At 26.0% G+C, this 25918-nt stretch overlaps 1 protein-coding gene across 1 annotated transcript; it reads left to right on the top strand.

The window, feature by feature from the left end:
• The first annotated feature begins 5232 nt into the window (after window positions 1-5232).
• LOC101511534 (phosphoenolpyruvate carboxylase kinase 1-like) lies at window positions 5233-6607 on the top strand. The gene is made up of 2 exons (XM_004495513.4): window positions 5233-6067; window positions 6156-6607. The coding sequence occupies exons 1-2, from the start codon at window positions 5290-5292 to the stop codon at window positions 6200-6202; spliced, it is 825 nt and encodes a 274-aa protein (XP_004495570.1). The 5' UTR covers window positions 5233-5289; the 3' UTR covers window positions 6203-6607.
• Window positions 6608-25918: the final 19311 nt, after the last annotated feature.

Raw genomic sequence — 25918 nt, 5'->3', positions numbered from 1 at the left:
TCTGGTTGTTGTTTTTCAATGATTTTTTTATTTATTTATAGAAATTGAAGAATTTAGAGAATCTAGAAAAATAAAATGTCACTTCTTTTTTTGGACCATCAGATTTTTGCAAAATTATTTGAACAGAATTCTCCAGTGTGATTGTTGACAACGTCAATGTTTAAAGATGACTACGTAAAGGTTGACGACAACAAATAAAAAAGAAAGATGACCAAGTCAGTATCCAGTTAATTAATTTGATGTAGAGCAGTTTTCAAGAGAAGACTCGTAGGAAGTCAATAGATTGGCGTGGGTATCGGCGTGGGATTTGATCAATGGTTACACATTTTCTTTGCAAAGTCTTGTCAACAACTTGAGGTAGGTGCCCATTTTGGCGACTCATTCGACTCAAATTTCAACTTATATAAGTGCATCAGCTTATAGTCACAGATTAAATATTATTAAGTCAAGTCTTAATTTGGTATAAAAAATCTATGATGCGAGAGGTTAACTTCGATTTTCCCAAGAAACTAGTTTACGTGGTTGTCAGCAGGAGTATTTTAGTTTACTCCAAAAAAAAATTGATAAAATAAGTCAATTTGTAAATCTTCTGAGCTTAATAGTTAGTTACTGTTAATTAAATTAACTTTACTTTGATATCTAATGGAAGTACACCATTTTACTACATCATATCACTAATTTGAATATTAAGTTATAAAAGTGGAGTGATATGACCTCTCGCATTCTAATAAATATTAATGTTAAATTAATTTGCAATAATGGTATTTGTTCCATTTTTTCAACTTCTATATTTTTATATTTGTCAAACAAAAAATCTATTTAAGGGTAACCCTTTTAATCTGTAATAACTGAACTTAAAACTTAATTGAGGTTCAAAACAAGCCCATTCAAACCATAAAATCTCCTTTCGGCTATTTTTTCTTTCAACACTCAACATCTCTGTGGAAGTGTGTTCGAAAAATCATCAAATTTTGGCTGTTTTGATGCATGCTTTTTGGACAATTTGTGGAAGTCGAATGTGCACTTTTTAAAAAGATAAGAAAAGAGAAAATAACAGCCATATACTTTTTCCGTACCTTATTAAACGTACACGGTAAATGCATGCAACGTGTTGCAAACACAATAGTACTCTTCGTATAAAGTGATTGTCCTACTTGTGTGTACCTTAACTGTCCGGCAAGCAAGTCATAGTGCACCAATTATTTTTTTATTTTAAGAAAAGGAAATAATCCTAATCTTTTTAAGGTGATAGTTTCTTAATGCCAAATATATCTTAAAAAGTTATGGTGCATATCCTTATCATCATTTTCGTTGGACCCCAACATCAATAGCTTTTGTTTATTTTAGTAAAACATTAGGATTCCACCATAACTTTTGTGTAAAATAAGGACCCGGTGAAAGATTGGGTACTTGGCTTCTTATAATAGATTATTTGGCATCATGGTGGGAGGAACAATTATGGGTACCCCACAAATCCTTAGTTTGTTTATTTGAAAGAATATTTTTTTTTTTTCAAAATTTTTATGGACAAACTTATTGTTGGACTCTATAGATATGATACGAGGCAATTTCGTTCTTTTTTCTTACGATTGGTTAGACTCATAAAGTCTATTTTCATATTTCGAACTTGAATAAATATGATTAATATATATTTTGTTATATTTTGATACACTATTTAATGTACCTAGTTTCATAGTAATTAGTAAATAAATATTTAATTTATCATTTTTCTCTCAACTCTCCCGAACTACTTTATAACTCCCATCAAAATTAATTAAAAATGAATGCACATGCTTAATTAGAGAAACGAAATGTATTACAAAATGGTCTATCGAATCATATCCTGCTTCATATTTTTCTTTATTCAATATCACGAATTCATGATTCATATAGTGTATGTAGGTTGTCCATTTGTGATCAAACTGTATGTGTAGGTAGCCATAAAGTTAAACTTGGCATTCGTATAGGGAATTTGGGATTGCAAAAGAAATTTCATTGCTTAGTTTTCTTGGTATATTATATTCTATTTTTAAGCATATAGCTTTCCATTTTGAGATGTCAAGAAAAGGCATAGAAAATACTTTTTTCTTTTGAGAAAACAAAAATTAAAGAATAAACAGTAGCAATTAAGGAGATTAAATCCGGAGAAGAATAAATGAGATTAATATTTGTCCACAAAAAGTGAGATTTATCAAATTTATTGGTTAAACAGAACTTCATAATTTAAACAAATTAATAAATTGACTATTTCATCAAAATATTTGATAATACGGTTATAATGTTCTGAAGATCGAAGGAATTAGACTTTAGATAGAAGGAATTAGACTTTTTTTAATATACTTTTTTTTGTGGTTTTAATAAACTTTGAGAAAAATATGATTTTGAAAAATGATTAAGTTAAGAATCATATAAAAAGAAGAAATTCACTTAAGTTTTATCCTAATTTTAATCTTTCCATTTTTTACCCAAAAAAAAAACTTTCCAATATTATTCCTTAATTTTAAAGTTAAATTTATGTTTATACAAAGTAAGAGCTTAGATATTAACAAAAGAGTTTGGACGTGTAAACACAGATATATCGATCAATTCTTATACAAATGACATGTTTATAAATTTTTAGAATAAATATCATATTATACACCATTTAAATTAAAATAATAATATACAAAAGTAATACTCATTATGGAATAAAATAATTCATCTATTTCAAAATATAAACAAAAATTATTCAAAGAAAATTCATGTATTTAATCTAAAATTTATTAAATGTTTTTGATTTAGTTTTGAATTTGACTCATCTAATGTGAAAAGTTGGTAATGTAGACAACTCAATGATATTATATAATTGGTCACACATAATAACAACAATGTATTTTATTATAAACAATTGATATTATTTAATTTATTTTATAAAATTAATTGTCCACTTTAAATGACTCGAATCTTTTAATTTTACTTATATTTTTAAACTAGGGAAGTACAAGGAAAATATTTATTTGAAAAGTTGATATTCTATTCAAAATATTATCCTAGATACAAATTTTCAAATGTTCATTTTGTTTACATTTTAAAATGGAGTGTGTGATATATGTTAATCCATTAGACCCTGTTTAGAAGATACTAAAAGAGTTTCTAATCACATCTTTGTGTATTGACGTATTCAATGTTAATTTTTCATATTTTAAGTAAATTTAGTACTACCTTCATCTCTACATATAACATTTCATTAACTAAATCATAAAAATTAAAATAATAATAACAATAATAATTGTTTAGTATTAAATTTGTAGGCAACTTATATTATTTTTATTAGTTTACTCTTTAAAGAAGATAATTAGTTAATGGTTTTATTGTACTCCTATTGTCCCTAATTATAAGGAGAATAAAGATTGTCCTTAAATATATGTCTTTTTTAAAATTCATAGATGCATTTATTATTAATTTTTTCAAAAATAACTATAATTAATACTACTAATATATTTTGAAATACGAAAAAAATTCATATTAAATATACCTATATACAAATAATAAATTAGTCATTTTTTATATAAAATGGACACATTAATTGCATTACCAACTTTTCTGTATAAAAATAAAATATGCAATAGAGACTTATATTGAGGGACAGATAAAATAGTATTTATTATGCAAAAAATGATATAACATAATTAAGGGTATGTTATTTAAGAAATAACTAATACATGTGAAAAAGTAAAAAAGAAGGAAAAAAAAATCTTATAAACAAACAAGGAAAAATTTCAAATAATCTTGTATTCTCCGTAGTCATTATTATAAACAAAAATAGTTATCTTTATGGTTATTAAAAAAGTTATTTAAATATAATTAATTTTTTATATTTAATGTAAAATACAGTACAAATTTACAAAATTATCAATTTGAATGTCATACACTTAATTATCGATATTAAATACTTTTAATTAAATGAGCGTATATTAAAAATATTAGCATTAAATAAGTTAACTTTTACTTGTAATGGTAGTTATGATATGAGACAACTTTTTGGGTTACAATAGTGATTAGAGAAAATATTTAGGAATATAGATAGATAGTACTCTTTATATCTCAAAATAATTAAATTATTTAATTATTTTATATATTAAAAAATATATAAAATAAATAAAAAATATTACTTTTACTAAATTATTCTTGTTATATATTAGTGTATTATCAATATTATTAATATATAGTAAAATATATTGTATCATAAACTATATAAATAACATTAATTAAATGATATAATTGAAAAAAATATATTAAAAATATATTAAAAATATTTTAAAATATATTAATATGTTGTTATTTTAAAATATTTTTTTGAAACATATAGAATAATATTAATAAAAGATATACGAGTAATTTTTTAAAAGTGATGAACGTAACTAAATTTGTAAACTGTGGAAACAATAAACGTGACAAAAAAGTTTAAATGCTAGTATGATATTAAATGTTGAGCTCAAAATAATTAAAAAGTTTAATGCTACCATAATCTACTTCAAGATGCATTTAATATCTTGCAATCGATTAAATGAAATTATCTTAAAAGAGATAGTATAATTAATTTTAGAGAAATATATAACTTAATAATATTAATATTTATTAATTAATATTTAAAATAAAAATAATAAATATACTAACTTGCTACCGATTAAATCGCTTATATTAGGAAGTAGTTTGTTCTTCTTGATTTTCTTTACATTTTTAATTTTTTTAATTTTTCAAAGTTAGTAACGAAATAAAGTTTTTTGTAAAATAAAAAAGGTTTAATGAGAAATCCTATTTTATTGTAAGACAAATGTTAATTCATTTTTCTTATATTTTTTTAATGTATTTTTAACTTAAAATATTCATAATCTATTATTGTGATCCAAAATTTCTTCAAAGTTAATTATAATTTAAAAAATATATTTAATGTTAAGCAACATACCAAAAACAACTAAAAAGTTGTACTCAACTTCTACCTTTATTTTTGTTGAAAATGAGAAAAATAATAAACGGAGGTTACGGACAGATACCACTAAAACTTTTATTATGTGCCAGATAATTCTTCCCGTCAGTTATTTGAAACGTGGTACGTTTTGTAGGCTAGTATCCACCGAAAGAATATTCCTTTTTTTTTTTTTTTTCTTCCTAAAATACCACAGCACATTCCGCTTTCTACCTTCTCATACAGTTCACAGTTATTTCTATTTCTCTATAAATAAGAATAACCATAAAGCATTGAACTAATAAAACTCAAAACCAAAAATCAAAAGGGAAAAAATTGAGGAAATGTGCGAAACCCTAAAAACGAAGTACCAAGTTTGTGAGGAGATCGGTCGCGGGCGTTTCGGCACCATCTTCCGGTGCTTCCACCCTAACGCCTCCGTACCATACGCCTGCAAAGTCATCGACAAATCTCTCCTCTCCGATTCCACCGACCGTGAGTGTCTCGAAAACGAACCGAAATTTCTCTCTCTCCTTTCTCCTCACCCTAACATCCTTCAAATCTTCGACGTTTTCGAAAACGACGATTTCTTATCCATCGTTTTAGAGCTCTGTCAACCTCTCACTCTTCTCGACCGCATCGTTTCGAATCCTTTCTCTGAACAACAAGCCGCTTCTCTCATTAAAAAGCTTCTTGAAGCCGTCGCTCACTGCCACCGGCTCGGTGTCGCACACCGCGACATCAAGCCGGACAACATTCTCTTCGATTCCGGTGATAATCTAAAATTAGCCGATTTCGGTTCAGCCGAATGGTTCGGCGACGGCAGAACTATGACCGGCGTTGTCGGAACGCCGTATTACGTGGCCCCGGAGGTTCTTTTAGGAAGAGATTACACTGAGAAAGTTGATGTGTGGAGTTGCGGTGTGTTGTTGTACATAATGTTGAGTGGAATTCCCCCTTTTTACGGAGATTCTGCGGCTGAGATTTTTGAGGCGGTTATTAGGGCGAATCTCAGGTTTCCATCCAGAATCTTCCGATCTGTTTCACCTGCTGCTAAGGATCTGTTGAGAAAAATGATTTGCAGAGATGATTCTAGAAGATTTTCTGCGGAACAAGCCTTGAGTATGTTCACTTCTTAATTATTGAGTTTTAAGATCTTAATTGATTTTTAATTATTGATGTTAATCGTTTTTTTTTAATGAATTTTCAGGACACCCTTGGATAGTGAGTGGAGGTGAAACAACAAATCTGAACTGAAAAATAGTTATATAAAAGATGTAAAAAAGTGTGTGGCTACCGGAGGCAGAGGAAACAGAGCACATTCATGTGAATTCCGATGAAGCGATGCGAGTAGTTTTTTTTTTTTTTTTTGTGAATAGTTCCTCGGTTTTTGGAATCGAAGACTATGGATATGAGTTTTTACTAGTACTAGTTATAAAGTTGAGTCGAGAGAATCTTATCTTTCAGGTGGTTTTCTATCTTCTTTTTTTCTCCGTATCATGGAGTAAAATATGGAGAAATTGTGAAGTGGAGAATCTGAGGAATCAAACTCTTTTTTTTTTTTTTTAATAAAATGAGTTTGAGGCTTGTAGATCTGGTTTTTGTATAATACTATAGTATCGTATCATAATTTTGAATGATAAGTGCTTTTAATATTCTGGATGTCTGGATTTATTGTCATTTTTTCTTTTTTAATCTCTTCTATTTAATTTTTTACATTTTTTTCACAAATCAACGTGAACTTTTAGGAAAATAGGCTGCGGAATAAGTAAATTATGTATATTTAAAAAGTATTAATATAATGACAATTTTTTTTAAATAGTGCAGTGTATGAGAACTTCAAATTTAAGAGACACTTGATTTAATATTTACTAGCTCTTCAGCTGCCGTTGACTTTGACCAAAATAAAAGGAACTAACAAAACAATTTGAATGACTCTGTAACTGTAACTAATAATCCTTCAAATTCATCGGTATCAAATTTAAGGTCTCTTCCATTCAAATTCCAAAGAATGCATTCCAAACATTTTTGTTCTAACAGGTATTGATATCCCATTGATGTAGACAAATTGGAAAAGTTCATGAAATGGCAAGCTTGTCCAAAATCTTTGAGGTGCAGAATTTAAAATTTTAATTGGTAAAATAAATATAATATAATATTATATATATAAATTTGAGGTTTGAAATTTGCAGTGTGATGATTTAAGCATATACAAAATTTGATAACATTCCAATAAAAAACTGGTGACTAAAACCGAGTAGCTACTCAAGTTTTGGAAAGATGGAATTACACTTATAGCATATTTTTATCTGAACTAATCAAAATTAGTTTGGTTTGGTTTGATTTTTGTAATTTATTTTTACAAAGTTAAAACCAAATAAATTAATAGTGATTGAGTTAATTCGGTTGAGTTCAACTCAGTTCACAATTTTAATAAACATTTTTTTTCAAATGTTGTAGATATAAGACAAGTATATAATATATGATTTATAAATTAAATAAAAATTTTAATTCATATAAAAATTTGAAATTTCATTTTTCGTTCATGTAAAATATCATATTTTTCAGTCTATACAAATTTATTATGTATATATTTTTGGTCCTTATTAAAACATTAATATATATTTTTGAATGATTTTTTGTATACATGCTTACAACACTATAAAAAGTTAACTCACAAACAATAAGTTTCAAATTTAATTTATAAGTTCTTATTTGAAGATTTTTATCTTAAAAATATGATTTAAAAATATTATATTTAATTTATTCAAAGTTAAAAACAATAAGTTTAAATTTTAATTTATAAGTTCTTATTTGAAGATTTTTAAAAATATTATATTTAATTTATTCAAAGTTAAAAAAAGTTAAATTTGTGTGAATGAACTTTTAATAATATTCTAAATATATTTATAAAATATAATTAAAAAATTTAAAAGTTAAAGAATGTTTTATTCCACTAAATACTAAAACATGCTGTAGATTTTGTAAAGACTAAAAAATGTGTTGTTTTTTTGTAAGGACTAAAACATAATTTTAAAATTTTATAAGAACTTAAAAACTTATTCAATCTAAATTTATATTAAAGAACAATAATATATATATACAATAGGGGAAAAGAAAGAAGGCACAAATGATTCAATCTTTTAATAAGTACCCCCACAAATTATCTCGTGGGGGATATGCATTGCTAGAGAAGAAAATAATTCAAGAGAAATTAAAAGAAAGACAAAAGTCAGCTGGAGATTCAGAAGTTTCACCTCCATCTCCACCATCACGCCATGAGATGTGGAAGAGAGCCCGACAAACACCATCAGGAGAGTACACATCAGAAGAAACACGTCTTATTGTTGAAAAAATTGTAAGTAAATATGTAATTCTAATTTCTTAAATACATATTTATCAATAGCATGTCTAATTTATATATATATATATATATATATATATATATATATTAAATTGTATGTTTTAGGATTCTCTTGTGGAACAAACATCTCAAGGAAACTTCCATCCAAAAGGACGTCAAGATATTTTGTCGGAAGCTATTGGGCGACCAGAACACCCTGGTCGTGTTCGGGCAGTTGGTAGAGGTGTGGGGATTCGCCAATACTTTGGATCACATTCTCGTCCATCCTCTACTCCACCTATTATGAGTAGCGACCAAATAGAGATCATAAAAGCAGAGCTTACTAAGGTGATTAGAGAGCAAGTGATGCAAGATATATCATCTATGGCTTTCTCTAAACAAAACAATAATTCCCCAATTGGCTCTCCTAATACCACTTTACATGCAAGCACAAAAGGTAGTTGTTCTGGTGTGCCACATATACTAGATGAAGAGGACGATATCCCAGAACATTGTGAATTATATATTGATAGACATACTCATATTGTGGCATATGCTGATGTGTACAAGTTAGGACCCACTATACACAATCAACTTCTAAATAATGATATGGTGAGGGTTGTGGTTACGAAGGTGCTAGATGCAAATGCTCAAGTACCTATGCCCACTGATGAGGTGTCAACGTTAAGTTGAACCGACTTAAAAGGACGAAGCTCTGTTAAGTCGGTTAAAATGTACATTTTAAGTCAGTTCCGTGTCTGAGTTAACAGCAAACGACTTAATAAACACGAATGTTTAAGTCGGTTAAGTTGAACCGACTTAAAAGGACGAAGCTCTGTTAAGTCGGTTAAAATGTACATTTTAAGTCAGTTCCGTGTCTGAGTTAACAGCAAACGACTTAATAAACACGAATGTTTAAGTCGGTTAAGTTGAACCGACTTAAAAGGACGAAGCTCTGTTAAGTCGGTTAAAATGTACATTTTAAGTCAGTTCCGTGTCTGAGTTAACAGCAAACGACTTAATAAACACGAATGTTTAAGTCGGTTAAGTTGAACCGACTTAAAAGGACGAAGCTCTGTTAAGTCGGTTAAAATGTACATTTTAAGTCAGTTCCGTGTCTGAGTTAACAGCAAACGACTTAATAAACACGAATGTTTAAGTCGGTTAAGTTGAACCGACTTAAAAGGACGAAGCTCTGTTAAGTCGGTTAAAATGTACATTTTAAGTCAGTTCCGTGTCTGAGTTAACAGCAAACGACTTAATAAACACGAATGTTTAAGTCGGTTAAGTTGAACCGACTTAAAAGGACGAAGCTCTGTTAAGTCGGTTAAAATGTACATTTTAAGTCAGTTCCGTGTCTGAGTTAACAGCAAACGACTTAATAAACACGAATGTTTAAGTCGGTTAAGTTGAACCGACTTAAAAGGACGAAGCTCTGTTAAGTCGGTTAAAATGTACATTTTAAGTCAGTTCCGTGTCTGAGTTAACAGCAAACGACTTAATAAACACGAATGTTTAAGTCGGTTAAGTTGAACCGACTTAAAAGGACGAAGCTCTGTTAAGTCGGTTAAAATGTACATTTTAAGTCAGTTCCGTGTCTGAGTTAACAGCAAACGACTTAATAAACACGAATGTTTAAGTCGGTTAAGTTGAACCGACTTAAAAGGACGAAGCTCTGTTAAGTCGGTTAAAATGTACATTTTAAGTCAGTTCCGTGTCTGAGTTAACAGCAAACGACTTAATAAACACGAATGTTTAAGTCGGTTAAGTTGAACCGACTTAAAAGGACGAAGCTCTGTTAAGTCGGTTAAAATGTACATTTTAAGTCAGTTCCGTGTCTGAGTTAACAGCAAACGACTTAATAAACACGAATGTTTAAGTCGGTTAAGTTGAACCGACTTAAAAGGACGAAGCTCTGTTAAGTCGGTTAAAATGTACATTTTAAGTCAGTTCCGTGTCTGAGTTAACAGCAAACGACTTAATAAACACGAATGTTTAAGTCGGTTAAGTTGAACCGACTTAAAAGGACGAAGCTCTGTTAAGTCGGTTAAAATGTACATTTTAAGTCAGTTCCGTGTCTGAGTTAACAGCAAACGACTTAATAAACACGAATGTTTAAGTCGGTTAAGTTGAACCGACTTAAAAGGACGAAGCTCTGTTAAGTCGGTTAAAATGTACATTTTAAGTCAGTTCCGTGTCTGAGTTAACAGCAAACGACTTAATAAACACGAATGTTTAAGTCGGTTAAGTTGAACCGACTTAAAAGGACGAAGCTCTGTTAAGTCGGTTAAAATGTACATTTTAAGTCAGTTCCGTGTCTGAGTTAACAGCAAACGACTTAATAAACACGAATGTTTAAGTCAGTTAAGTTGAACCGACTTAAAAGGACGAAGCTCTGTTAAGTCGGTTAAACTTAACCGACTTAAAAAAGACGTGTTTATTAAGTCGTTTGCTGTTAACTCGGACACGGAACTGACTTAAAATGTACATTTTAACCGACTTAAAAAGGTAAATTTCTACTAGTGTATATATGTCTTAAATTGATATAAACAAATTGTCAAATAAAATTAATGTATTTAGTCTTAATTTTAAATCAAATTCATTAATTTTTTTAATAAATTCTTTTTATATCTGTTTTAAAATGAAAGTACCTTTTTAAAATAATACTATTAATATGGTGTAAAATAAAATATAATAATTTGATTCATTTAAGAATAATTGTTTTTTAATGACAGAAAATCAATATAAAAATTGAAAGTGAACGACTGTATGGGGTTTACATTAGATAAATAAAAAATAAAAAATAGTGAAAAAGAGAAGTGCATTTTTAAAGTAAACTAATTTTACAATATTATTTAATTTAAATTGAGGAAAGATAATATTTTTTAAATAAAGACAGTTATAATTTATGCATAATAGAATAATTAATTATTATTAAACAATAATCTAAAATTATTTTACACTGCATTACAATTGTATTAAGAAACTCATTTATTTGGTTTAGTTGACGGTGTCATTGTTTGATTATGACCCTGAGAATGTGACAATTAATCACCACAAATTATTTTAAAGTTGACACATATTAATAACTGAAAATATGATTCAATTTGTTGAAAGTTGTATACATCAACTTTGAATTGCTCTATAAAAAATAAAAAAAACACTTTGAATTGCTGAATTTTCAAGCACACCTAAGACACGTTGACACTGTTTCGCACAAAAGACAAAATCGAATTGGGAAATTGCTGACAATAATATTTTGATGAACAAATTTACTTTGACCAAAAAATCATATAGATGCATAAAGAAATGCTTTACTTTTGCTCCTTTGCCTTTTAATTTGAGTACTAAATCCGTGGGACAACTGGTCTAGATGCACGTGGGTTGTCAGTATAATGCTACAAACGCTAATGAAAAAGTAACACTTACTTAAAAAAACATTGATATACAAATTTTTATTTTTATTTTTTTGAAAATATACTTTTTAATGAGTTTAATTTCTATACAAAAAATTATATTTTTATGAGTTTTATTCAATTTACATATTATAATGAATTATATAAATAACTTTATTAGTAATTATAATAAAAATTAAATATTATTAATAATTTAACAATAATAGTTAATTGACATATTATTTTTTATGTTAGGAACGTATATAAATTAAATTTCTTTTAAGATAAAATAATTATATTATATTTTTAGTCTATCTATTTGAAAGCTCTACAATCGATTTTCTTTTACTAAATGTACTTTTTTAATTAAATTATTGGTGCTCAATAACTCATTTGAGATGTAAAATAAAGTAAAAAAAAATTGTTAGAATTTGAAAAAAATTATAAATGCGAGATTTGGCTTTTAAGAGAATAATTTTTAGTTAAAATTTAATTTGAAGTTAAAGAACTTTTTAATAAAATTATTTAATTTAATTTGTAAGTTTTATAATAGATTATGAAAATTTTAATTTGAAATAAATGTGAGGGAAGGGATAATTTAATAGGAATAATATTTGAATAAATGATGGTCTAAAATTGTTCCAAAAAAAAAACTAGAAGAACCAAAATTGTATATAACTAAAATAAGGTGATCCAAAAATGTAATTAAATCTAAAATAAAATAACAAAAAACAAAACTATATAATAGTTTTTTATAACATGAACAACATGGCATTTTATTCAATGTATATGTGTTCGACAAGAAGCTAGTTTTTGATATATGATAATTAACTCATATAAATTTGTTTCATATGTGTTTGCTAATCAAACTTAAACTACTTGAAAAAGTGTGTAGCTTAATAGCTTAACAAGTTTCTCTTCAATTTCATTCCTATTAATTATTATAATTGTCATCTCGTATATTAAAAATGATAATGACAACTTTAATAAAAATCTCACTAATATAATATATTTATAATAAAATCAATGGGAAGTAAATAAATCATTAGAGAAAGAAGATATAACAACTAATTTGACACTTCAATTCATCACAATCATTTGTAACTCCTCAAAATATATTATAAAAAATTAAATAAAGAACATAATATGCTATGAATTTATGAGAAAGGTATTAATATATATATATTAAGAAATTTAAACACGTCTTTTAATCTATATTATACCGTTAAGTCTCATAAAATTTAAAAATGAGAGTTAAATTTTTAAAATAGTTTCAATTTTAAAATGGTAGATAATCTAAAATATGTATCAGATTGTCATCTAATATTTATTAAATAATTTATATTTTCTAAGATTTTCTTTTTATAAATAAAGGAAGAAAATAGTATACATTTATTATGTTACGTATTTTGTCCAATAATGGATTTGAGAATTATTTGTAGTTTTGTGTTGATAGGTTGAAACTTGAAAATATGAAATTGGGCATTTGATAATGCACTTCTGGTCAATCTTCCTATGTTTCTCATAATTCTACGCAGTGATTGATAACGAGAAGGAAAAGGATGAAGTATGTCTTTGAAAATCTTTATAGCTAACAATGATATGGGGTTATTACTTCCTCTTTACTCAATAGAGTTCACATATAAAATATAAGTAGTTTTATTATATTTAATATTAATATTCTAAAAATACCTTTTAATTGAAGTGTTTAGAAAACATTTTTTAGAAATAATAATTATATCTTTTATTACATGAAAATTTAAATAACATTATTTTGACAGAAATTAGTTATTTTGATTTCCTTATATGAATGAGGATGAAATGTGTATATTTATTAATATTATTATAATAGAGAAAAGACACTGGTGATTCTGATTTGGAAGGAGTGATAAGTTGTATAAAAAAAAGAAATGAAAATGAAGGGAGGTACGTGTGTGAATGTGGAGGGTATGTCTTAGAGAGAGGCGTAACGTAAGCAGTGATGTGGCGTGGCAAATAGCATGCATCGTTGATTGATTGATGGGTTGTTGCCCTTATCAAATTAATTAGAAATACTAATAACTTATCGTGGCCCCTTTCTAAGTACGGAGTAGTAGTAGTAGGACCACTTTCTTTGGGACCACTCTTCGCATGTGAGCCCCTCCTTCTTAATTAACAACACTATTCTTTAATGTCTTGCTTGCTTTGTTTAGAAGTTAGCAAGGATGTTGGAGGAGGAGAAAATATAAAAATATAAATTAATTTGTATATTTTTTAGGAATTAAATTTTGTAAGGAATGATAATTAAAAAAATATTTATAATTTATATACAAATTATACCGTACATTTATATTCTTATTTTATACTTTATGTAAATTATTTATATTTTTTATTCTATTAAATTCAATTTGAGTTTTGAAAAATTTTAAATTTTATATATCAATTTTTTTTTTTAAATGTAAATATATTAATAGTGAGTAAGGTGTAATTAGATTTATGTTTAAAAAATTTACAGTTAATGCATATGAATAGTTTTTCTAATATCAATTAAAGAGTATTTCATATATAATAGTACTAAACATGGTTAATTTAATGTTCAAGAATAATCTATCTTTTTCTTCTTCTTAAAATGTTAAATATCACGATAAATAATTTATTGATTTAAATTTAAAAAAATGTTTAATTTAACAATATTAATATTTGTTAGTTGACTTAGAATTTAAGAACAATAATATAACTATTCTATTTCTATGTAAGTATCACTTTTTTTTTAACTTGTGATATAAAAATAGTAAGTTTTTTATTTTCTTAATATTATAAATAAAATTTAATTTCTTTGCATTGATAGTGCATTTTTATGTCCATTTTCATAAAATTACAACCATTTAACTTTTTAACTATAAAAGTAGCAATGATTAAAGTTATATATTTTTAATAATTTAACTGTTATAATTAATTTATGGTGTAAATTTTTTAGGTTCATACTATAAAAAAATTGTTTACTATCTTAATATGCATAAATAGTCTTAAACCGATACATAAAAAAACTTTTTCTATCTAATAAATAGTGTTCTTTAAAAGTTTTTGCGCATACTAAAAAATATAATAATTAAAAGAGATCAAAATTAATTTATTAAATTACTTTCTTAATTGTCGATGTATATTTTATTATTGTTAATATAAAATATAATAATATTTTAGAAAGTGTAAAAATAACATTTATTTTAAAATAATGATTTTCTTTTAAAGTGATAGTAGTATCCATTGTGAAATAGAGACGGAGAAAGAATAATAAAAGTATAAAATTTAGAGCATAAAAGATGAGAGAATGTGTGTGAAGGGTCAAAATTCAAAAAGGAAGAAAATGCGAACCAAACGGGCATGCTGCTGTATTCAAATTTCAAAGTTAAACGGCGAATCTCCACATGCTTCTAGAAGGTACATAATATTCTCTTATAAGTGTCCATGGCATATGCTCTTATGCGCCTGGATATGCTATTGCTATCCCTCGCTTAACATTTAACTTTATGGTTGTTAAAAAATGTAATTCACTTTTGGGTGATACTTGTTAAGGATAAAATATAAAATAAAGTTTGATTTTAAAATCTACTTTTTGTAATTTTAAAATTTAAATTACACAATTTTAAATAATTTCTTTTTTATATTTTGATTCTTTATAAGTGCTTCGAGAATATTTGTCAATATTTTTATTAAAAAAAATATTTTCAATTTTAATAGTATCATTCACGTGTTCAACATTTTTTTAGTGGTGGACCAATAAGTTATTTAATTTTGAGAAATCTATGGTCTAGTCCTACACTTTTACTTCTCATTCTTAAAGTATATGAACATACATTTTTATACTTTTTAATTATTTGAAGAATTTTTGAAATAAAAATACATTATTTTTCTTTATTTTTAAAATTTTGATTGAATGTGAAATTTTTTAAATATAATTTTCAAAAGAATTTAAAGAAATGTATTTTCAGTATTCTCTCATATTTACAGAGAAGATAATATTGTGTCGTTAAACTTGTTGCTTTTAAATTTTTATCTAACTAGAGTTATGTGTTTGGTGGAAAAAAAATTCAAATTATTGTTGAGAATCTATTTTATAATAGATTTGTATTACCAAACTTAAGATTTAAATAATTTATTTTGAAGTTTTGATCTATGTTTTCTGTTGACATTTTATACTTCTCTTTAATTTAATAATATTTATTTTTATGTTGTAAATAACGTTGTTAGTCGTTTTGATTTAAAAAAAAAAAAACATTTGTTCGATGTAGTATTAATAATTTGAATTTTCTTTTATACTAAAGTGATCGTAGAAAAAGTGAATGGTTACAATATTTAGTGTTGAATGTCAATTTTTGAGAGATCTGTAATATTCTGTGGTGAATTGGTTAGAGGTGAGAAGTGTTCTTGTCAACTGAACTTTGCATGCAACATGCTTTATCATTTAGAGGTATGATTGATGTGCGTGGATTATATGGAAAACACATAATATTGCGATTTTTAAAACAAACGAAAAGCCATTTAACTAACAAACTAAAATATTTAATAGTAGATTTGATTTTATTGTTAATATAATATATAATATATAATATATGTGGGAGTTTGTTGAGCAAATAAGCGAGAGCGATAAGGTGTGTGGAATAGTGTACTTATCAAATCACATGATAATCTGAATGTTTGATGCAAGCGGGCCATGTGCAATCTTTAACTAACCACATGCCACATGCCACATGCTTCACTCTACGCTACCACGTGATCCCTTCTCTTGTGCCTAAAATCTACGTCTTTATATTTTATTACTTACATTTTATCTATACTAAGAATATCCATTCAGGTTTAATATTTTTATAAATAAAATGTATTGTTTAACATTATTAAGGATGAAAACTGGATCCGAATGGTTTAGGTTGAATAAATTTTGATTTTAGTATTTTCAGTGTGTCACAAATAGTCACTATAGATTTTGAATTTTTTAAATTGTAAATACATATTTCATATATCTTTTGTTAGAAATTTTAAATATAATTGAAATATTTGAATAATAATAATCAATTAAAAAAATATTAAAGAATTAAAATAAATAACAAATGATACATTTAAATATATCATATAAGTTTGATATATTCAAAAACTATTATAAAAGTGTTTCACGCATTTAAAAACTAAATTGACCGATATCTCAATTAATATTCACAATAGATGAAATAAAAATTCATATTTTAGATACATGTGAGAGTAAAAATAATTACTCACAAAAATGAGTCAATATAAAATAACTTAATTACATAAAGATATAAATTTTATTAGATTATTTATATAAATTTATAAATAAAATCACAATATAAGTTGATGTAACTCGTCTTTTTAATTTTATGAAGTTAAATAAATATATTTCATACATACATACATAAAAATAACGATTAATTTCATACAAAATATTAATTTATTTATATAAATTTGTATTTTATTTTTTTCTTTTATTTCTATTAATATCACGAAATAAAATAAATATTTGCATGATTAAGTATAGATTTATATAATATTTTTTTAAAAAAAAGGCTAAAGATATATTAACAACTTCTCCGACATATGATATGCCCACAAGAGACTAGAATGTAAACAAAGTTTAACACGAAACACTAATGAGAGGTTTAAATCAAATATATCTAAACAAAATCAAATGGTGAAATCACCAATGCCCCCAAACCATTACGAAACACAACATCAAATCACCCATGACATAAATCCAAAAAGCCACGACATTGAAATGGATTAGACCACCAATGGTTGAAGTCATATTTGAAGCCATTCACCTTCACTTTGAGCCACCACCACACTTGAATTTTAATTTGCTCAATGATTAGCTCACCATTGATTTCATTATTGCCATAGAAGATTATTGTTACAAGCGTTTCAAAGCATCCAAATGCTAGCCAACTTAATGATAAAAAAACATTATTTTGCTTCACTTTGGGAATTTGAAGACCACATAACTCATGAAAATGAACAACCGTGTCACTATTTAAAACAGCACAAGAGACACTTAATCATTTCATAAACATTTAGTTTATTATTTTTATGATTTGATGTTATCGAATTTTTTTGTCAAAAAGTATTATAAAATTTTGAATATTTTATTAATTATGTTAAAATAATATAATATTTTGTAGTTGTCCAAATTATTTTATGTCAAATTTAGATATACGTGTATAAGTCCGAATATTAGGGTTGTTACTCGCATAGGTAATAGGTTAAGAATCATAATACAAATATTTATTCAAATTAAGAGTACAATGAGTACTGTAGTATATGTCCTAATTGCTATCCTTAAATGTGATTAGTTTAGAAACTAATTTAATAATGTACTTAGAGAAAATTAAGCTAATAAAATAGATAATAGACACAATACAATTTGTGATCTTTTATGTTGTTTTTTTGTTGTCTCAGATCCTTTATGTTATTTAATTGTATTAAATTAATCTTTTAATTTTATTATTTTTTGACATTAATTTATAAGTGTTAAAATGTACTTACTGTTTTCCATCCAACCCTATTAGATAGTATTGATGTGACGGTTTCAATGTTGAGTTTGGAATTCATATCATCAGCTTATAATTTTTTTTATGTTTTTTATTAAAATAAAAACCCAAAAATAAAAATTATGATTCTTTATCTTTTTACCGGCTTCATCAACCTTCATAGTCTTCAAAAACATGAAATCAAGATCAGACTTAAAACTCAAAAATGAACATATGAAAAGATTGTTAGAAACTTAGATCTTGGCCAAAGAAAAAGGAAAAATAAACGTTTAATAAATCTAGAAACAACCACACAATTTAGAAGAAACTAAAAATATTCATTTTTTATCTCATCAAATAAATCTTTTGTGATCACATGGTCGAGAGGGACGGTCCCTCAAGGCTTTATTTTCTTATGGGTATCAAAATTAATATTTATTTAGTAGTTAGTAGTATTACATTTAAATTTATTGGCGATCAATTTAGTCAATTTATTTCATTAAACATTTTTGATACAAGAACATAGAATTACAGTACAAGTAAAAAATATAAAACTTAACAAAGAAAAGTTTTAATATTTGAAAGCATATTTATGAAAATTTAAAATACATCAGAAAATAGATTAAATAGTCTCACTTTAATTTATATTAAAAATATTATTTCAAAAGAATTTGAATTGTAAAAGAATCAATTAAAATAATTTTGACAAAAAAAGAATACAAAAAGAATGATATGACACAATTTTATTGGTGTGTCCATGTCCCTAAATTCTCATATGATCCGCTGTGATTGTGACCATGCCCGAGAGCATGCTAAGCTTATTGGTTTGAGGTTGGTACACTAATTATTTTAAAAATTCGATTTTACAAAATTAAATTGGACTGAATATAAATTAATATTAGGATGGATTCAAGTAAAGAGATGTAGTAATAGTATTATAGTAGGACCCACAACTACAATCTATCCAAAGACAAGGGAGACCACACTGTCTCCAACAAACAACTTCCGTAGGATTCGTGATAGTTGTAACTGTTATCTAAAATTCGTAGGGTCTTTTAACTCTCAATTAAGATTTTCGATTTCATTTACATCAAATTTTGTATGAAAATATTATCGCCCACACAATAAAGTATATGTATTTTGTCATCATTCATAATTAATTAACCGGTAGTTGACACCTGCATATATATATATATCATTATTTTGTTTGGTAAAACCCAGAAGCACATGTGCAAGATTCCGTGTTAGTTACATCACAAGGTAGGTAGCTACTGTACTATTTTATTAGACGTTGAACATTCCAGAAACTGTTTATTTATTTATTAAATCAATACATAATTGGACCGCATAAATAAATAAATGTTAGTTTCAGATATTTGTTACCAAAATAAACATTTGCATTAAAAAATGTTTAATGACTTCAAAATACAACATAACAAAGGTTCAAGTCAGCGCTTCTAAAAAAAATTTCTCTCTAATAAGTTTCCATAAAAAGATAATAATTAATTTCTTATTAAATTTTTTTATAATTTTAAATTATTTTCTTAAATTTTAACTCAATAGATAAATATCAATATTATTAAATTAAATTTATTTTAAATTTAAATTCGAAATTTTATAATTATGTGGATTAATTATAATATAATTTATTATCTTTTATTTAATTTTAATATAATTATGTGGATTAATTATAATATAATTATAATATAAAATATTAAATTAATTATTTAATTTTTATTTTACAATTTTAGTTTTAGATCATTAATGAAAATGTTTCGAGTAGTTAATGAAAAGGTGCGACAATGTTATTCTTGCTTTTCTTTGTTTTGACAAAGACATTATTTATGTAGACCCGCGTGGTTGTGGAGCTATTTCTGGTTTTCCTTAAAAAAAAAAAAATCTTATACTCTGTTTTAAGACATGCATGATTCATGGGGCGTTGGCTCTCTATTTTATCAATACAAACCATGATTCATAGAGCTAAATCACCTTAATATTTTTTAGATCATTTTAAATTGATTTTTAAAAATACATGAGGTATTAATATTATTTGAATTTTGTCAAAAATTTTATTTAATTTTATTCATATTTTTTATATTTACATAAAGCTAAATAAAAAAGACTTAGACATAAAAAATAAAAAATGAATTAATATAATAAAATCATTAAATTTTAAATTGAAATATGCTCTATAAAAATAGTTAGATATGATAACGAAGCGAATTGAGAACCGATTTTGTCTCCCCAAACCCCCACCCTTAATTGGGGAAACCTAGCCCAACCTCCGTTTTTGAATTTCAAAATTTAAACTTAGATCACATCGTCTAATTCCGCACTCATTCATATATAAAATAATAAATTAAAATTTTATATTTTTTGTTGATAAATAATTAAAATTTATATTATGTAGAAAATATTAAATAAAATAAATAAGTATATGAATATAAAAATTTTAAAAAATAGTAATAGTTTTATTAACATGACAAATTATGGGATGGAAGAAAGACAATTGTCAACACTACTAAATTCACCTTTGTTTGTTCTCGAGTTTTATTTTGAGGAAAATATATATTTAATCAAAGCGAATTTTCTTTGTTAAAATTAGAATGAATTTGAATGGATACCTACGAGTAAAACTATTAAAACAGGTTACTTGATTCCTTTAAGATCGACCCAAAAGGGCCACTAACTTTATTCATACAAGGCTAAAAGTCATTTTTAAAAATAAATCAAAAAAATACTCGTAAATTGATACTAAATGAGTCGCAGGCTTTCGAGTAATTAGTTCACCACATAATTATATTAAAATTTATATTTAAATTTTGTAATATTAAGTAATTTTTTATTTTTTAAATTACAAACTTTTTATATATTGTAACACTTTCTAAATACTATTATCATTATTTTAAATATGATCTAAACTTTTTCTATATTTTACATACTTTCTTTCAAAATAAAAATATATACTACATTTTTTCTTGGTATATATGGTAGCACTATGGTTTTTTAAAGGTCAAACTAGAAGTCGTATTAAACTTTTGCCTTGAAATATAGAGTCTAAACTCCTCGTTCATATTAATCCATTTTAACAGTTCTATTTACGAATAAAGATTATATTGTCGTGTCTAAAAATAGTTCGATCGATGAATTAAACTACGTTGAAAAAACTCGCCACCTCCTTATATTATTACACTCACTAAGTCCTTCATCCTAAGTCTAACCAGCCTATTAACGGTATTATTCTTTACAAAACTAGTTTAAAATAAAAAAATAAAAATATTTTACGTGTGGATCTTTTATTTTGATAATATTTTTTGTCAGGTTATTTAGGTGGCTCGTTGCTGACTGCTGAGAAAGATTCCAACATGTTTTTTATTGTTAAAAAAATGTATAGTTGTTAGAGTAATAACAAATGTTAACCCACCACATCTCCACATGTCCCAAGTCCCAACTATTAAGGTCCTACCCATGTGACCAAAGTTATTCATTTATCCTAAAAAATGGCGTCTGATTAGATGTACTTAAAGTTTAAAATCCAACTAAAGTGGATAGAATAGCATTATTATTAATTAAAACAGGGACATCACATTCACCTTCAAAAGTTTGTCTTTAATATTTAATTTAAGGTAGGGGTCATAAGAATTTTAATATTAATAAAATTATGAAGTTTGGTATGGGCGGTGTGAGGTGTGCGTCTAACAGTCTTCTCGTGACGATCAAGTAAACCTGGGCAACAAACTCAAACTCACATTTTTAATTTATACTAATTCAACTACCAATTTGCATCAATTCATAAATATATTAACCACATAAGAAAAAACTTATAAAACTACTATATTGATTGATACACCAACTAATTAATGGATCTAGCAGTAACGATTAAACTTGCACAATGTCTTAAACTCGTTGTTAAAAGAGGTATTCATTTAATGTATTATACACTTTGAATATAATTGATATTTCCCTTATATATATGTGAACATATTTTATAAAAAAAATCAAATCTCACATTTATAAGAGATAAGAGATAATACTTTATAATAATTTATAAAAAGAGCCATTGAATATATTTAACTCGGGTGTAATGTTGATTGTTCCTTATCTTATAAAATTAATCGAGTTGGTATCAAAAACTATATTGGGGTGAAAATGGACAATTCTTGGTTGACCAAATGGAAGAGTTCTCACTTTGTAATATTGAAGTAGAAGAAGCATGTGGTTTGTTAACAACTTTGAAATGGATCATGATTTTCACAGATAATTCATTAATTTGGTGGACTTCAAGCTAGATTCTAAAGCATTTGTTGATATGTTTCATGCTACTATTAAAAAATTAGGGGCCATTTTATATGAATGTAGACGTTTATTCTCCATATATTTTCCATACTCTAATGTTTAGTTTTTTTATGAGACAAGTCAATATTTGGCACATTGTTACGAAATAAATGCTATAATTGTCAACAAAATAAATTAACAGGTCGAAGCTAATTTTAATTTCACAAGAAATATTATTTAAATAAAAGTGTAACTATAAATATTTATTAATACTATCTCTCTTGACCTTTGAGTCTCCGAAAATACTTTCATAGAATAATATAAAACTACATCACTAGTCCCTGAACCAAGATGTTTTCCAATTTAAAATGAAAGTACTGACGATGGCATCCAATAATGATTTGTTTTTTTATACAATTATAACGTTTTATTTTAAAATTATATCACTTTCATAAAAAAATTAAAATAATAGTATTGACATATTTTAACTCTTGATATAGTCGACGAAGAATGTATTACGAATTTACGAGTATTGACAGGATATAAATATAATATTTATGTAATATGTGGTTGTTTAGTACTAGCAGTTAAGAGTATCATTTGTTTGAAAGCTATTAAATTATTATTAGAGTCGAGATTATGTTACATCAAAACATCTTATTACCATTCTTAGATTATTTTCTCTTTTAATTGGTTGGTCAATAGGATTGCGAGAGGATTTTACATCTAATTATTCTCACTAATTGTAATTGGTTGGTCTAGATGAGAAAGACAAACTTTTTAATTATATGTATGATGGGGCCAATCACCTATCAAGTGTTTATAAAAACGAGTTAAAAACAACTACTTGCGTTAAAAAAAAGTTAAAAACTACTTGGCATAGCATCAGCTGTTAATGTTATAATATAAGCTTAATTTAGGTTTAGAAATGGATAGCTTAATTCTCTTAGTCTTAAATAATATCCCGCAATTCTTTGAAGGAGATTGTTTGTTTGATACTGAACTAGAAAACTCTTCATACATTGTTTGTTGAAATAAATAGAATATACTATTTATTATAACAAAAAAAAAATGGCAAAAATAAATACATATGTAGTGTTTAAATTTAACTTTAATTTTCAATTAAGTTCATTATTTTCTTTTTTTAATTTGATGTTTTAAGTTATATCTCATTTACAATGTTAGGGTTAATGTTATAGTCTGTTTTATATAAATGACTTTTTGTAGTTCCATTAAAAATATATCATGTGTCTATTAGGATACTGACATGTGTATTATAATTATTGATGTACAAATTATAAAATAAAAAATATTTTCTATAATAATATAATAAAAATAAAAAAATTCTAAAAAAAGTTCTAATAGTTCTATCAACCTTAAAAATTAAAATTCATTGTAGTCTTTTAATTAATTTTCTCATATATTAGTCTTTTATATTTTTTATTTTTCTTAAATTAGTCTTTAAGCTACATTTTGCTTAATTGTTAGTCATTTTTCCTTTTCCACTATAAATCTATTGTTTTTTACCAAGATTTATATTCAAATTCCTAAATGTTTTTTTTCGGTTTTAGCTTCTGATTTATTTTTTACTAGGTTATAAAATTTCTTCTCAACTTCTTCTTCTATAACTCGAAAAAAAAAATGAAGGATTGGAGGGTAGTTAGTAAGTTATGGAAGAAGAAAGAGGGGGAATGGTGAAGACAAGGGATAGTTTACTTTCACTATTCCAATGGATTTTTTTTCATATATTTGCTAAGCAGGGAACTGTTTGAGTGATTAATGTAAATATTAATCACTGAAGTAAATTATGTATTCCAATGTAAACAAGCTGCTTCAAGAATTGTTGGATATTGGGATCAAATTCCACATTGGGCCTTTTGACTCGCTATATTGTCTCCACATGAAAATCAAATTATACCCCTACCTTCACAATAAAATATTCAATTTTACTGTTAAAAAAGAAAAACTTTAAGGGACTTTTTATTATGTACAAATATTTTTTATTTTCATTTTTTAATTTACATTCATTTTTCTTTAATGAAAGACTCTTAAAAGAAACTATTATCATAAAAATAAAATGAAATGCCGGTTCATGAAGGTATATTTTTAAACATAATGAATTTTTTTGTTATATCTTTATTACTTTTAGAATATAGATTATTGTTCACTTCAAAAGTCTCTTCTCTTTCTATTAACGAGTAAAATTAACACAAATTTTAAAAAATAAAACATACTTTTTTTTAAATAAATGTGTTTTGAAAAACTTAAAATAAGTTTTCTAAAATAGAAAGTTTGAATTTTTTTTAAAACACCATTGTGTTTTGAAAATCTTTTGTATTTCAGAAAATCTTTTGAAAAAAATTAAAATTTTCTTTTGAATTTTTACAACACACGTTTGTGTTACAAATAATATTTTGTAGGTTTTCGAGAACACGGTATTTGAGTAGTTTAAGTAAAACATAGGGTAGGAGTATTATCAAGTGAATATGGATAAATTTTTCTATAACACACCCAATATACTTCTGGATTAGCTTTTTCGAACACAACATTATAAGAAAATTTTCTTCATCCAGATCCATTAATCCAAACACAAAAAACAAACAAAACACATGTTCGTATCAGCGAGCTCGAACACATCCTAAGAACAACAATCAAAAGAAAGAACGAAACTAGAAATGCATATTTCAGAAAAGAACAAAAAAATATGCAAAACTAAATAAAAATGCAATGTTACTTGATGAAATGTGAGATTTGGATCAAGATGTGTTTTTGAGATTTTGGGGATTTTGAAGTTTTAGGGTGTAATAACGTAAGTGTAAGAGAAGAAAGGTTTGATGACATATAAAGAACTGGTCTAGAATTCTAGATTAAAATGCATGATTTCGATAAGATTATGCTTGGATTGGTGAATTCGGAGGATGTAATAATAGCAAAAAAAATTATTTTTGAGAAATAGAAAGAAAGAAGCTCTCTAGCTTTAAATGTACAGATCCAACTAATTAAAATTGTATTTTTATCGGAAAAATATACGCACAAAGACAAATTTTTTAATTGTGCACATCCAAAGTAATTTATGGGTAGAAAAAGTTCTGCCAGATGATATTAAAAATGAAGAAAAAACTAAATAAAAGAGGTACGAAACTTTAAAATCACAATCCCATAGACCAGATACCATTTCTCAGGTTCAAAGTCTGAAACCTTGCACACAATTGCTGTTTATGGAGATATCTTATAAAAACTAAGATAACATTTTCCATTTAAAAACTAAGATAACAAAATAATGTAATTTGATTGGATGCATGTGTAAAAGTCAATGTTTAGCAATTAATCTCATCATTTTACACCATTCTCAACTTGCACCCACAAATGCAAATCGTATGAGCATTTTCAATTAGTTTTTTAGCAACACAGATGCAGATGCAGATAGGTCTATCAAAGCTTGAGA

This window comes from Cicer arietinum, chromosome 4 (genome assembly GCF_000331145.2).
Source record: "Cicer arietinum cultivar CDC Frontier isolate Library 1 chromosome 4, Cicar.CDCFrontier_v2.0, whole genome shotgun sequence".
In the NCBI taxonomy this organism is placed as follows: Eukaryota; Viridiplantae; Streptophyta; class Magnoliopsida; order Fabales; family Fabaceae; genus Cicer; species Cicer arietinum.
The sequence above is the reverse complement of the archived record's forward strand: the minus strand, read 5'-3'. Positions and strand labels throughout refer to the sequence as shown.

Bases quoted from the DNA above. Each gene is read 5' to 3' on its own strand.
- LOC101511534 (XM_004495513.4), top strand. From the start codon at position 5,290: ATGTGCGAAACCCTAAAAACGAAGTACCAAGTTTGTGAGGAGATCGGT. The intron at 6,068-6,155 runs GTATGTTCACTT...ATGAATTTTCAG, and splicing joins TTCTGCGGAACAAGCCTTGA to GACACCCTTGGATAGTGAGT.